Source organism: Equus asinus, chromosome 21 (assembly GCF_041296235.1).
Source record: "Equus asinus isolate D_3611 breed Donkey chromosome 21, EquAss-T2T_v2, whole genome shotgun sequence".
In the NCBI taxonomy this organism is placed as follows: domain Eukaryota; kingdom Metazoa; phylum Chordata; class Mammalia; order Perissodactyla; family Equidae; genus Equus; species Equus asinus.
Window position 1 is genome coordinate 65,630,872 of NC_091810.1, and position 13,868 is coordinate 65,644,739.

The 13,868-nt window shown below is 38.4% G+C and overlaps 1 protein-coding gene across 13 annotated transcripts in view; it reads right to left on the bottom strand.

The window, feature by feature from the left end:
- The window catches only part of RBMS3 (RNA binding motif single stranded interacting protein 3), a 1,423,334-nt gene that overhangs the window by 101,237 nt on the left and 1,308,229 nt on the right, over positions 1-13,868 (bottom strand). For all 13 annotated transcript variants that reach the window (XM_070492733.1, XM_070492730.1, XM_070492739.1 and 10 more), the window contains 2 exons: positions 13,578-13,624; positions 1,045-1,141 (listed from right to left, as the gene is read on the bottom strand). In XM_070492733.1, coding sequence (XP_070348834.1) covers positions 1,045-1,141; positions 13,578-13,624 — 144 coding nt within the window. The remainder of the gene's footprint in view (positions 1-1,044; positions 1,142-13,577; positions 13,625-13,868) is intronic.

The window sequence follows — 13,868 nt, forward strand, 5'->3', positions numbered from 1 at the left end:
AGTTTGATGCTGTGACAGCTGGGACATTCTGAAATGAAGTATGTAGTGGCTGAATAAGGTGAAACTTCACTGAATTAGTAGCAGTCAGCAACATGATAGTTTTACCCGTTGTAAAACATCCACCCCCACCATCTGCAAAATATCGAGAAATCCATGCATGCACGCACTTGCACTCTCTCTCACACTTTCTCTTTCTCTCCAAAGTTTTAAAAAATGACACTAGATACTCTCCATATGTAGCATTTATAGGCACTTTCTAATTAGAATTAGAAGAACTGTCTGAAGAACAATATGAGGTAAAGAGAAGCAGGGAGTAATATCACATATTTGATAACTTGAAGAGATAAGATAAGCAGTATTTTTTGAGGGAGAAGTATGACTATTTCAATCCACCTGTGTACTTAGTATTAACCAGCTACAACATCTGGTTTAGGACACACATTGAGTCTCGGATTTTCTTGTGTTTCAACACATGGAACCCCTGAGGTCTCTTTTGGCCTCTTTGGAACTGAGAATGAAGTAAGAGCAGGAAGAAGGAATGACTTTTTATCACTTCAATAATCTTCCCTATTTCTTGGGAAAAAATGATTTAACATCCATCCATGTCGTTTTACATGGATACAGAGGACAACTGTGACAAAAGGAGATGACAACGATAAAATATCCTGGAGTGAGTGAAGGGAATGCTAGAAATGTGCTTTTAGGAAAGACACAACAGGGAAGGTGACAACCAAAATAACAGACAACAAACAAAATAATTTCTCAGTGAGAAAGCTGTACTAATCTTGGCTGGAAAGTAGCATAATCATGAAACTCAGCAGGAAGAATGAAAATCATGGTGGATTTTATTATTCAGTGAAACAGATGCAAACAAGCCCTTGAAAGTGTAGGCTAATTAATAACTTGAGTGTTATTACACTAAGATGTAACTACAGTGTATGAGGACAATTTAAAAAAAATTCTACTGTGTCCCTTTTGCCTTTATATAGTCTGTTACTGGCAAGAAAGATCTCTCCTGAGATGCGGCAGGTGAATCGGACATACCTGGTATGTGGAGACAGGGGAAGCAGCAATGAATGGCGTGATAGATGTCTGTGGAATCATGCGGTTGGTTGCAATACTGTACGGTGAAGAATAAAATCTGCAAACAGAAAACAAAAAAAGAAGATTCGTGAAGCTGCTGCATGCCTGGCCGCTAATCAAATGCCACCAAGCGCCACTGGGAAAGACAGAGTTCCACCCTTGTGTGTTTCCACCAACTGTTAACAGGAGCATCCAGGAGATTTATAGTATTTGATTCCATGAAGAGAAATAAATCCTTCTGAATAAAATGACAACTTTGACTCATCTTATAAAATTGGCCGCACAAAATCTCTGTTATGCCAGGTAAGTATAAAAGTATGTTTAACCAAGAGGGGGAGAAAAGCCATTGGCATTGTTTATTTAAAAAGGCAATGCCATTCTAAAGCTCTTTGAAAGGAAGGCAAAACGACAGCACTAAGCATTATAAAGATGGCTAATGTTAAACACACACAAATTGCGTCTATCTCTTCATTTAGGAAATAGGATCAGCTCCTAGAGGGTTCTCGATAATTTGTGCCAGGCATGAGTCTATGCTCTCGTGCGCAAATGAAGTTAAATGCTTTCTCCATGAAAAGGGAAGAAAGTGGACAATTTGTGTCTAGGTGGGAATAGGAACATTTTCTGGATTCAATCAAAGTATTGGTGAAGATTCTGGATCCATGTGATCTACTCCTATAGACGTGTAAAAATCACTGAATTTTCTAGTCCTCCAGGGCCCTTCATCGAACAATTATAGAAGAATACTGGGCAAAATCAGAGCTTCACAAATCAGAGGAGGGATGATCTTTCTAGAGGTCTAGTGAAGGGTAGCTTCTAGGTACTGAAATGAGTGACACACCCATCTCTGCTCAGACATACCTTAGGGTCCACAAGTTACCTAATGCTCAAATTCTTCAACAGAATTTTAAATCCTCTTACTTCCTTCCTGTCTCATGCGTAAGTGAAAGGCTGGAGTGGTCAGCCACAGAACAGACAAAACCAGGTGGCCTGTAATGGAGTATGTCACTGAAGTGAGGATAGACTGGAAAAATGTGTATCAAGAATAATGGAGTCATTATTTCACATTGCCATACTCTTAGCAAAAGTCAACTACTACTTTTAATTTTTAAAAAATAGTGTGACCAAGGTCAGAATGTTGGGGACAAAATCTTCATCACCCCTCAGTGTTCACTGGTACTTTGAATAGAGAATCGCACTGGTTACCTTTCTAAAGAAGCATTCCACAAGACTCCCATTGAATGTAGGAGGGATGAATTTTAAGGTTACCACGATTCAAGGAGTAAATTCTTTAAAGCTATATTTTATAAAAGTCTTCAAGCAAGCATTGGGGAACTATCTTAATTTTTAAAAAGTCTTAAATTTAACCTAGCTCTCAGGAAAGATAATAATTTTGCTTAAAGATAATCTTTTGGTTAAAAAAAATATAGCTGAAAAAATTATTCCAATACACATTACATCCTTACTATCCACACTCAACAGATCTCTAAATTTATAGTTGTGACGTTTAAAAAAAGATACTGACTACACACCTATTATAATGGCCAAAAAAAAAAAAAAGACAATACTAGTGGTGGGAAGGACTCATAGAAAGTGGAACTCTCATTCATCACTTGTGGAAATGCGGAATGGTACAGCTGTTTTGGAAAACAGCTTGGTAGTTTTTCATAAAGTTAACCATACACATACCATAAAGCCCAACAATCCTACTGGTAGATATTAACTGAAGATAAATGAAAACTTAAGTTTACACAAAAAACTTAATGCAAATGTTTATAGCAGCTTTATTGATACTTCCCAAAATCTAGAAACAAGCCAAATATTCTTCAGTTGAATGGATAATCAAACTGTGGTACATCCATACAATGGAATGCTACTAAGCAATAGAAAAGAAAGAACTACCGATACTTTTATGATGATGAATCTTAAGTGAATTATGCTAAATATAAGAAGTCAGCCTCCAAAGACTTTATATTTTGTAATTCCACTTATATCACACTATGGAAAATGTAAAACTATGAGGATAGAAAACAGATCAGTGAAGGCCAAAGGCTGGGTTGGGGGAAGGGGCTAACTACAAAGACATATGAGGGAATTTTGAGAAGTGATGAAACTGTGCTATAGCTTGATTGTTTGGTGGTTCCACGACCGTGTGCTTGTCAGAACTCATAATATTATACACTATAAAGAGTGAATGTATACTCTATGTAAATACCTAATAAACCTGACTTAAAAATCAATTACTATGTAAGAAAACATCCATCCTTCCACTTTAGGAACATTATTGAGCATTTACTATGTGTACCAAAGATAAGTCAGACTCTAAAACATTTTTTGGAGGTTCTCTATTTAGCCACTTAAATTTGCATCTTATCTGTACATTGATCAGCCTAAAACCCTCCAATGGATTTCCATTGCAATGATAACAAAACTTGAATTTCCAGTTTTGGCTAGCACAATCAATCTACTGCCTATCTCTCTAATATTTTCTCCTACCCTTCTCCTCCTAGCCAACTAGGATCCAAACACACTGACTTTCTTCTGTCACATAATCCTCTCATTCTCACTCCCATCTTGGGCCATTGAATTTACAATTCTCTCTACCCAGAATGCTCATTTCCCCAAATCTCCCTAAGTCTACCTCTTTCTCATTATTGGTCTCCCTCAACTTTCCCTTCTTCAGAGAGGCCTGTAGCTAAAGTAGCAAGCACCATCTCTGCCTTAATTTTCTCTATTCCTTTCCTCTAAATTATTTTTTTCATTGCTCTTATCACTATGTGAAGTAGCAGTGTTCAAAAATTTCTCTATGTATGTTATGGACTGAATGTTTGTGTCTCTGCCAAATTCACATGTTGAAGTCCTAACTCCCACTCTGGCTGTAATTGGGGATGGAAGCTTTACAGGAAGAAATTAAGGTTAAATGAGTTCATCAGGGTGGGGCCCTGGTTTACATAGGATTAGTGTTCCTATGAGAAGAGATGCTAGAGAACTTGCTCCCTGTCTCCACAGGCACATATGGAGGAAAGGCCTTGGGAGGACATAATGAGAAGGCAGCAGTCTGCAAGCCAGGAAGAGAGTCCTCACCAGGAACCAACTGACTAGACATACATCTTAGACTTCCAGTCTCCAGAACTGTGAGAAAATAAATGGCTACTGTTTAAAGCCACCCAATCAATGGTTTTTTGTTAGGGCAGCTCAGCTGACTACTACAATCATTTCATTGACTATTTCTCCCTGTAGAATGTCAGCTTCAAGAGAGTTGAAGACACATCAGCTTTGTTGCCTAGAACAGAGCCTGGGACATAGTCGATAATAACTATAGGTTGAATGAATGAATGCAGAACAACTTAGGGAAAGAAGTAGTAATTACAGTATAGGATGGTCAATGTTGAGATGGTGGGAGCATAGATGAGTCCCTAAACCTGTAGGAAGCTAAGGGGAGAGAACCCAGAGAAGATAGGCAAGCACTGCATATTTGTAAATGCTCAGTGGAGGCTTATCCAACACCTGCTTTCCAAACATGCAAAGGTATTAGTAACTAGGGAAAACAGTCCTTTTCTACAAAAATCATGGTTTGCATTTAAAAATCTTCTTTAGATCTTATCTTTGAAAGATCTTATTTATGACACAGTAAACAGAAAAGCTTATTTGGGGCTCATAATGACATGACAAGCAGCCATGACCGCTCCACAAACAGTCCTTCTCAGTCACCACGCAGTGGTCTAACTTCTGTCATAAACCTAGTTTCAGCCTCTTATACCAACAGCACGAACCGTGCATCACATTCTAGTGTGGTTAGTTTATTTTGTAAAATGTACCAATTGGAGTATTAAACTTGAAAGCAATAAGGATTGGATTGACAGGCAGAGTTTACAGGAAATTCTATGGGGAAAATAGAGAGCAGAAACATAAAGAAACCAGTCAAGTAAACTGAGACTGACAAAGAGAACCCTTGGGGGAAAATTTAATACATTTTTATTCTATCTCCTCTAATCCTATCCATCGAACAAGAATGGTATTTCATACTTTCCAGCAAGTTCCAGTACTGCCACTCAAGTCAGAGAGTCATTTAAAATGGAAAATGTACTGGGAAGAACAGACTCAGCACCCCATCTTTATCCCCTAATTCTGGTACTCTGAAATAAGTTCTTTCCAATCCAAACATAAACCGGATGAATTTACAGGAAACCTTTGCTTGAACCATGACAAGAGAGGCTGCTGTTGCATCCGAGGCTTAGAGGTACCACATCTCAAGAAAATATACAGAGCCAGACTCCAAAGAGAGAACTGTAGAATGACTTTCCCAGTCTCTTTGCTTTTTCTCAGCCCCTGCCACGTATCCATCATAGTTTGAAAGCACCTTCACATGGCCAGCACATCAAAGAAAAAAGAACATCCAAATAAATACTTCAAGCACAGGAGTCGTGTTATTGGGAAACAGGAAAGAGAAAATTGACAGAAGTTTTTAGCCATAATCACAAAAGTAAGGTAATTCTAAACATGTGACTTTATGGTTTTTTATCGGGTAATATAAGCATTATGCCTTGCAAATGCTATTATAGAAAACTGGGAATTAATTCTTTAACAAACTATTTTCCTAGGAAAAGTTTACTTTCTTAAGAGATATTTCTTTGCCAAAATTCACATAACAGTAAGTGTATGACAAGTGTTCCTTTTATACTTTGCCCAGTGGTTCTAAATTAGAAGAGATTTTGCTCCCCAGAGGACACTTGGCAGGATTTTGAGACATTTTTGGTTGTCACAACTGGGTGGGGGTGCTGCTACTCGGGTCTAGTGGTTAGAGTATCTGTGATGCTGCTAAACGTCCTACAATGCACAGGACAGCTCCCACACTAAAAAGTATCTGATCTAAAATGTCAGTAGTGTTGAGGTTGAGAAACCTTGCCTTAGGAAGACGAACTGGTTACCCCTAGAGAGGTTTCACATGAACAAAATGCCAAATGCCGAGGTGGCTAAGAGAAGTTACCTAAGTATGGCCTATCTCTGGAACTCTGAGCTGGCCTTTGAAAAACTTAATATTTTTAAGAAATGCAGAGAGTTAGTTGATTCTCTGGCATTTAAAGCAAGTGGTCTCCAGAAGCCCAGAAAACGCAAGTTTAGGTCACTGATAGGACATTATTTTGCCTGCAGAAAAGTCATCTTCAGGGGATTTGGCAGTCAGTAACAATATGGTGGAATCCTATTTCACTGACAATAAAAATAACATGAATATATCAATAACCCTAGGGTAGAATGTTTTTTAATGTAGAAAACCACACAAAATCCTATTTGCACACTGAAATAAACAGCACTGGCTTGTCTTTCATGTCCACAGGCAATATTGTTAGAGTCAGAACCATGAATACTATCCTCAGGGTAACACTGTAGCACAAGATTAATAAGTTATTGGTCATTTTTATTGTAATACCAACACAGCCTTCACATTAGATTCCTTTCCTAGTGTAATAAGATAAGGTTTCTGTATCACTTAATATCAAATGCCCATATAAAACAGCTGGCAAACCAGTGCTATAGAAAACATTCTTTTTCGCATCTCTCCCAAGAATACATTTTATTCAAATAAAACAATCCGAAAGGCTTTTTACACAGTGGTCCTTAGTGAAAAGGGCACAGGAAAGATGAGATTTTAAATATGGAGATGGATTATTTCTCACTTCCCACACTCATATTTGAAAGTGATGGAATTTCATATTGGCCGGCTAACAAAGCAATAGGGCAAAGCAATAACAAGTTATAGAGTTGTGCCAGAGAGCTCTGAAAGAAGAATGACGTTTTTATTCTCATAAGTTAGCCCAGAGTAAAAAGTAGTAAGGTTTTCACTTTTCCATTGCGACCCAGATACTTCTTCACTGTAACCTTCAAAGCCTTAGATAGAAGTGACATTGAACTAAATTCTTTTAAAGTGATAATTTGGATAGAGTCAAGCAGATGACAGAACAGACATTTTCTACTGCCTAAATGCAAACAGCACAGATTCACCACGGTCCACATTTACAAATGTTTGTTCTTCATTAGCTAAAAATCAAGCTAAATTTGGGAGTATTTATTTCAACTTCACGTTGCTGTATTGAAGTGGGGGTTATGGAACTGAGAACATTTAACTCTCTAAATAATTTGAGCTACTAGTTATGACCCAGCCACATATTTGCTTACGATACTTAGAAAACCCTATGGCTTAGTATACAGCCGTGGGATAGTACAGGATCATAAAATATGTCCTTTAGCTATGACAGGGAACATCTCCAAGAGGAAAAACTCATGTCAGTGCTCCATCAAGAGGCCTTCCCAATAATCCCTCATTAGAATGCAACCGCCTCTCCTCTGTGGTCCTATGGCATTAATTTTCTTTATTTTTCTTTTTGAAAGGAATATAAAAACACAAACACTGAAAAACAAGTTTCCCTCTCACTCCTATTTCCCAGTACTCAACTGGCCCTCCCCAAAGAAGCACTGTCACCATTTCTTGTGTATTCTCAGAAATCTTTTATAAATATATAAGCTAATCTATACATAAATCTCACAGTACTTCGTGCTTCTATCACAAAACTATTTGTATTACTTCTCATACTAGAATTGCACACATGTCCATTGCCCCGATATGATGTGAAAATTTTCTTTTGCAAATTTGTATCACCAAAATGATTTTAAACAGTGCAACAGATGAATCAAAAGAAAAAACATTTGTTGAACTGAACTGAGTCAGAATTAAGCAACGTTGAACAAAGTTAACTGGATTAAAGTGAGTTGCAACTATGTCTTTGGACATCATTTGTTCTGTGTAAAACAGAACCAGATTGTTCCCTACAGTAATACCTATTTCTCCCTGTTAGGTTACTGTTCTCTGAGTTTGGTTTGACTGCTAGATTGAGCACAACAATGAGAATAGGGAGTAACACACTTTATTCTGGACCTTCATGCCTAGATCCCTTAATATGCTGCCTAAGTTATCTAAATCGGCTTCCACGTCTCTAAGAACCACATGCTAACATCAATGCAGCAGATGGCAGTTGAGAAAATATTTGTGGTTATATTGACATCATACATGCACGGAAATGAGTGATCTACTAGTTCCCTACTATTCAAATGTTACCATATAAGGTAGTAAAGTCCAGGATGAGCAAAACATTTAAAAAATCATCTTTGTGAAGAAGCATCAAATCAATAAGATTAATTTAGCTAAAATCTTCCTTTTTTCTCTTTTATTATATAAAATTTCTATCTTCTTGTCACCAACAACACAATGGATAGTGCAAAGCCTCCAAAACTCCATTTTTAACCAAGCTAGGACATGAGAAACTCATGGGCAGTTTGGCTGCTTTGGGCAAAACTGGAGGTTGTATTTAAGGAGAAGCAGATTAAGGTGTTATGTGGGTACCGAGCGGGTTAATGCCAGGAAGGGGAATGGTTTCCCTGACTTGCTGGAAGCCAAGCAGATGTCATTGGTCACCCTTTCCTATTTCTGATTTGGCATTCACAACACTGGGTTAAACAGTCTATAAAGATGAATAAGACGTGGAACCTGCCTTCAATGAGTTAACAGTCTAGTAGGGAAATATATATGGGTGTCAATGGCTGCATGATAAAAAGACTCAAACTATTATGGAAATATCAAATATGGTGCAATAATAATATCAATACTTACATTGATGATTACATTGTATCACACAGGTTTCCTTTAATCTTTACAAAGTCTTAGGAAGGTTATATTACTATCATCTCCTTTTCACAGTGGAGGAAGACAAATAACTTGTCTATGTCTGGTAAATGACAGAATTTGGATGCACATCTGTGGAGGATGGTTCTGGAATTGGCACTCTTAACCACAGCTTATACTGTTTCTCTTATAACTAGTTTGTAAGTAGCTCTGCTTGTTATAATTTGATGGTGTTCTTTAACTGAGAGAGGATAGAAAGAAAAGAAAGGAAGAAAGGAAGGAAGGAAGAAGGAAGGAAAAACAGAAAGGAATGAAGGGAGGAAGGGAGAGACAGAACGAGCGAGAGAGAGGGAGAGAGAAAGAAAGGAAGAAAGGAAGGCAGGAAGGCAGGCGGGAGGGAGGGGGAGAGAGAGAGAGACAGAGAGAGAGAGAGACAGAGAGAGACAGACAGAGAGACAGAGAGACAGAGAGACAAAGAGAGAGAGACAGAGAGAGAGAGAGAGAGAAGGAAAGAAAGTAAGAAAGAAAGAAAGGGAAATAAGAGCTGAGAAATTCACCATGCCTCATCTCCAAGCAGAGAGAATTCGATGAACAACAAGATGCAGAGGTGTAAAGCAGAATGGGATATTCTGAGAATCACAGAAAGTCCAGTTCAGTTGCAGGAACCATATCATGTAGCTCTTTTTGTGCCAAACTTTGAAGTCTGAGTTTTGTTCTGTAGCTAGTAAAGTCCACCTAATGCTTTAAACTAGGCAGGTAGACAATTCCTGTGACTACATTTTGCTTTTAAAATTTATTCAAAAGGCAATGTGAAAATGGTTTGGAGGAGAGTTATATTAGAGGCAGGTGAAAGCTTAGTACTCGTAGGGAATGGTGACTGAATGAACTTAACCAGAGATGGAAGGGCTGGGTTGAGGATACAGTTCAAAGATAGACTGAATAAGCCTTCGTGACCATTTGATCATGAAGAATGTCGGAGAAGAGAGAGCCCAGAGAACTGGAGTTTCTAGCCTAGATGACCTTAGAGTAAATTTTTTTAAAAAAGGAACAAATAATTTGGGATTTGTTTTTCATTTGCATGTTTGGTTTGTATTATGAAGAGTTGATGGGGATAGTGACCTCAGTTTGGGCATACAAAGATATCCAGGAGCAATACCTAATGGACAGTTAGAACACAAGTAATAGTGCTTGCAACAGGGTACAAACTTGAAGGATAAACTTGGGAGTCTTCAGTTCCTAAAAGCAAGAGGAGTGGATGAGATCAACCAAAGAGAAGACCGAGTGAAAAAAAAGACTAAACCCTGAGAAAGATTAGCAAAAGTGGGCAGCGGAGGAGGAATAAGAAGAAGATGTTGAGGGGCTGGCCCCATGGCCGAGTGGTTGGGTTCGCACACTCCTCTTCGGCAGCCCAGGGTTTCACCAGTTCTGATCCTTGGCACTGACATGGCACCACTCATCAGGCCATGCTGAGGTGGCGTCCCACATGCCACAACTAGAAGGACCCACAACTAAAATATACAACTATGAACTGGAGGGATTTGGGGATACAAAGGGGTGGGGGAAGAAGATTGGCAACAGTTGTTAGCTCAGGCGCCAATATTTAAAAAAAAAAAAGATACCGAGTAAGCAGTAAGAGTGAAGAGCAAGGAATGGAATTGTGTGATCCAAGAGATAAGAAATTTTCAAGAAAAGGGGGCCAGCCCAAGGCCAAGCAGTTAAGTTCACGTGCTCCGCTTTGGCAGCCTTGGGTTTCGCCAGTTCAGGTCCTGAGTGCAGACATGGCACTGCTCATCAGGCCACGTTGAGGTGATGTCCCACATGCCACAACTAGAAGGACCCACAACTAAAAATATGCAACTATGTACTGGGAGGATTTGGGGAGAAAAAAGCAAAAAAAAAAAAAAAAAAAGAAGAAGATTGGCAACAGTTGTTAGCTCAGGTGCCAATCTTCAAAAAAAAAATTTTCAAGAAACTATAAATGGCAAAAGAAAAACAAAGCCAAATGAGGCAAGATTTCCACTAGTATAAGGACTGAAAAAGTTACAGTTACAATAGGCAAATTTGAAGATCATTGGGGACATCAGTAAGGGAAATTCTAGTAAAGTTTGAGACCAGAAATCATACGTTAATAGGGTTTATTAGAGAAGAATACAGGAAGACAGCATTTATAGAAAACTGGAATTGTTTACCAATAGAGAAGGCTAAAATAGTGTGGTCATTAGAAGTGATCCCATTGGCAGGAAAGAATTACAGTGGTGCATCACTGAACAACAGGGATACAGTCTGAGAAATGTGCCATTAGGTGATTTTTATCATTGTGCAACATCATAGAGTGTACTTACAGAAACCTAGATGGTATAGCCTACTATACACCTAGGCTATATGGTACTAATCTTATGGCACCACCGTCATATATGCGGTCCACCATTGACCAAAATGTCATTATGTGGCACATGACTCTAATTTACTTCTACCCCTTTTATAGGTGGAAGAGACTTGAGTATATCCACAGGTTGAAAGGGATATTCAGTGTATGGGAAGGCGGTGAAGAGAGGGGCTGATTAATGGAATACAGTTCTTTATCAGATGAGAGTAGACAAAATCAAGAAGATGGTTATCATCAGCATCTTAACTAAAATTTGTTTCATGAGGGAAATATTCATTGTTGTAAACATCTAAGTGGGCAGTGGAAGAGGGTGAACTATTTCTGCAATTGTTCGAATAGTTCAAAGGCTACCATGTTACACTGTTAATAAAAACACAGATAAAGACATATCACATAGCGGGTGATTTAAGATGGCGAGATGTACTGCAGTCAACCTTGATATGGTATAGAGGTGGCGATCTGAAATGTGAAGCGAAGACCTGCAGGGGAAGGGAGAAATGTTCACTTTCTCCAGGCAGTCCTCACTGCCTCTAACGTGGCACCACCCCAAGTTCACCTCTGGCTGCCCAGATTGGGAGCTGATTCTTCAATTTTTTTCTCTTTAGGTTTGTAATGAATCAAGATGAATACTTGGAAAATTACGTCTTTACAGAAGAAACTCAGATTCTGAATTGTGCGTTGAACAGATGACTGGCTGAAGCAATACATACAAAAGCATCATTTTTACTCCAGTCCCAAATTTACAGTTCTCTGGATAGTTTTTGTCTTTGTGAGTCTCATGAATCAAGCATGTCTGAAACTGAGCACATCCTCTTTCCCCATTTTATTCCTTCTCTTTCAGCTAATGGTACCACCAGTTTTCCTAGGATTAATCTTTCTGGGATTAAAATTTCAGAGTCACATTGGTTTCTCTGTCTTTGCCATAATGTATAATGTCAGAGCTTATTTCAAGGCATCTCTTGTTCAGCGAAATCCCAGCTAGTCACCCAAGCAAGGCCAGACTCTTCACAACATCCTGTAATGCAGCACTGGGTTCTTATTGTGTATACGTAAGTTTCTGCCACTGTCACTTAGCATATACTGATTATTTTGTACCTTTGAGTTAACTATGTTATCTCCCCAACTATACAATACGATTCTAGAGGACTTTCTTTTCCATGTCTTTACTTCTTTCTGCACACCAGGTTTATAGTGCCTTGTTGGAAATAATTAAATACTTATTGGACAAATGAAAAGATATTTTTAATTTTCACTCCTAGAGAGAACTTTCAACCAACAAAGTACAAAGGAATAGACTCCTACCCTAGCCTACCATCCACATTTACTCTTTTATGGAAGGGTAGACTATGAGTTTCTTGAGGCGAAGTCCTTGTCTCATACATTGTCTTTTAAATCTAGAGAGATAGCACTGTGCCTGGCAGAATCAATGGATGTTTATTAAAAGACTGAATAAACTGTCTGCCTGAAGGAGTAAGTATAAGAATAAGAAGTAATTATATAAACACTTCCAACGCAGATTTTCATTAAAGGCAGCTGATCAAATAGAAAATGGAGTTGAATTCCTTCTGTCCTCTATATTAACCTTAAATGAGTCCTTCATTCACATTGACTCTTTGATGAGACTTAGGGACAACTGAAAGCCATAGAGAAATCCAAAATAAAAGGCTGCGAAAAGAAAAATAACCAACCAACCAACCAAAGAATAATTATTGTCAATTGCAGGAGAGCCAAAGCAAAGAAAATGGGTGGGAAAATGAGAATAAAATGTCAACCAAAGTTACTCAGAATTACAGAATTTTAGAGAGGTCAGATCGTATAGTTTAAGTCTTATTTTTCAGAGGAGGAATTCAAGGCTATGTGACTTTTTCTATGTAAGAGGCCACAAATTTCCAAATGCTTATTAAAATGAAGAATGAAAACACAATCATCAAGGTACTAACTTGACTTCTGTCCATTACCCTTCCCTTGATAGCCAGAAGGAAAGAGTAAAAGCTTATTATGTCAAATGAACCTGGGCACACACTAAAATTATTGAAAGCTAAACTCTAGAGTTATTAGCAGAGGCAACACACTTATCCTGGAGACGCTTCTGGAAGATACTTCTCCCAGCCTAGTTCTATCTATACTCCCGCTTCACTTCCTATTCCTTACTCTTTCTCAAATGGAGGGAGAGAGAGAGAGAGAGGGAGAAAGGGAAAGAGAAAGAGGGAAGGGCTTAATGTGGGCAGAGGCATTGTGAGAACGGGTGACTTAGGAGATGCTATGAAATCAGAGTCAGTCATGAGAAGCAAAAAGGACAACGGTGAGAAATGTTGGGTTTAAAGTTTTTGTTTACACATTTAAAACCTACACAGGTTTGAACATTTTTCTTCAGTACTGATTTCAGACCTCAAATATATCTAAGCAATTAAAATAGAGACAACATGCACTACTTACCCATTCTGTATGGCAGCTGTGGGGTCATAGGTCAGAGCCATGCCAGCCTGTATATAGGGGTGGAAGGGGAGAAAACAAATCTTAATATTTTTATTGCGGTGCCCAAAACATTCAGTACACACAAAGACTTTTTATTTTTACTTTCCATGATTTAAGTTTATTTTCTGCTATATATTTCTGCACCCTTACTGCCAAGACTAGTGTTTTTACTACCCACACACCAGAATCCACCAGTGAGTTAGGGAGTTTATATTATATATCCAGACAAACCAAGGAACAATGCAGCTTAGA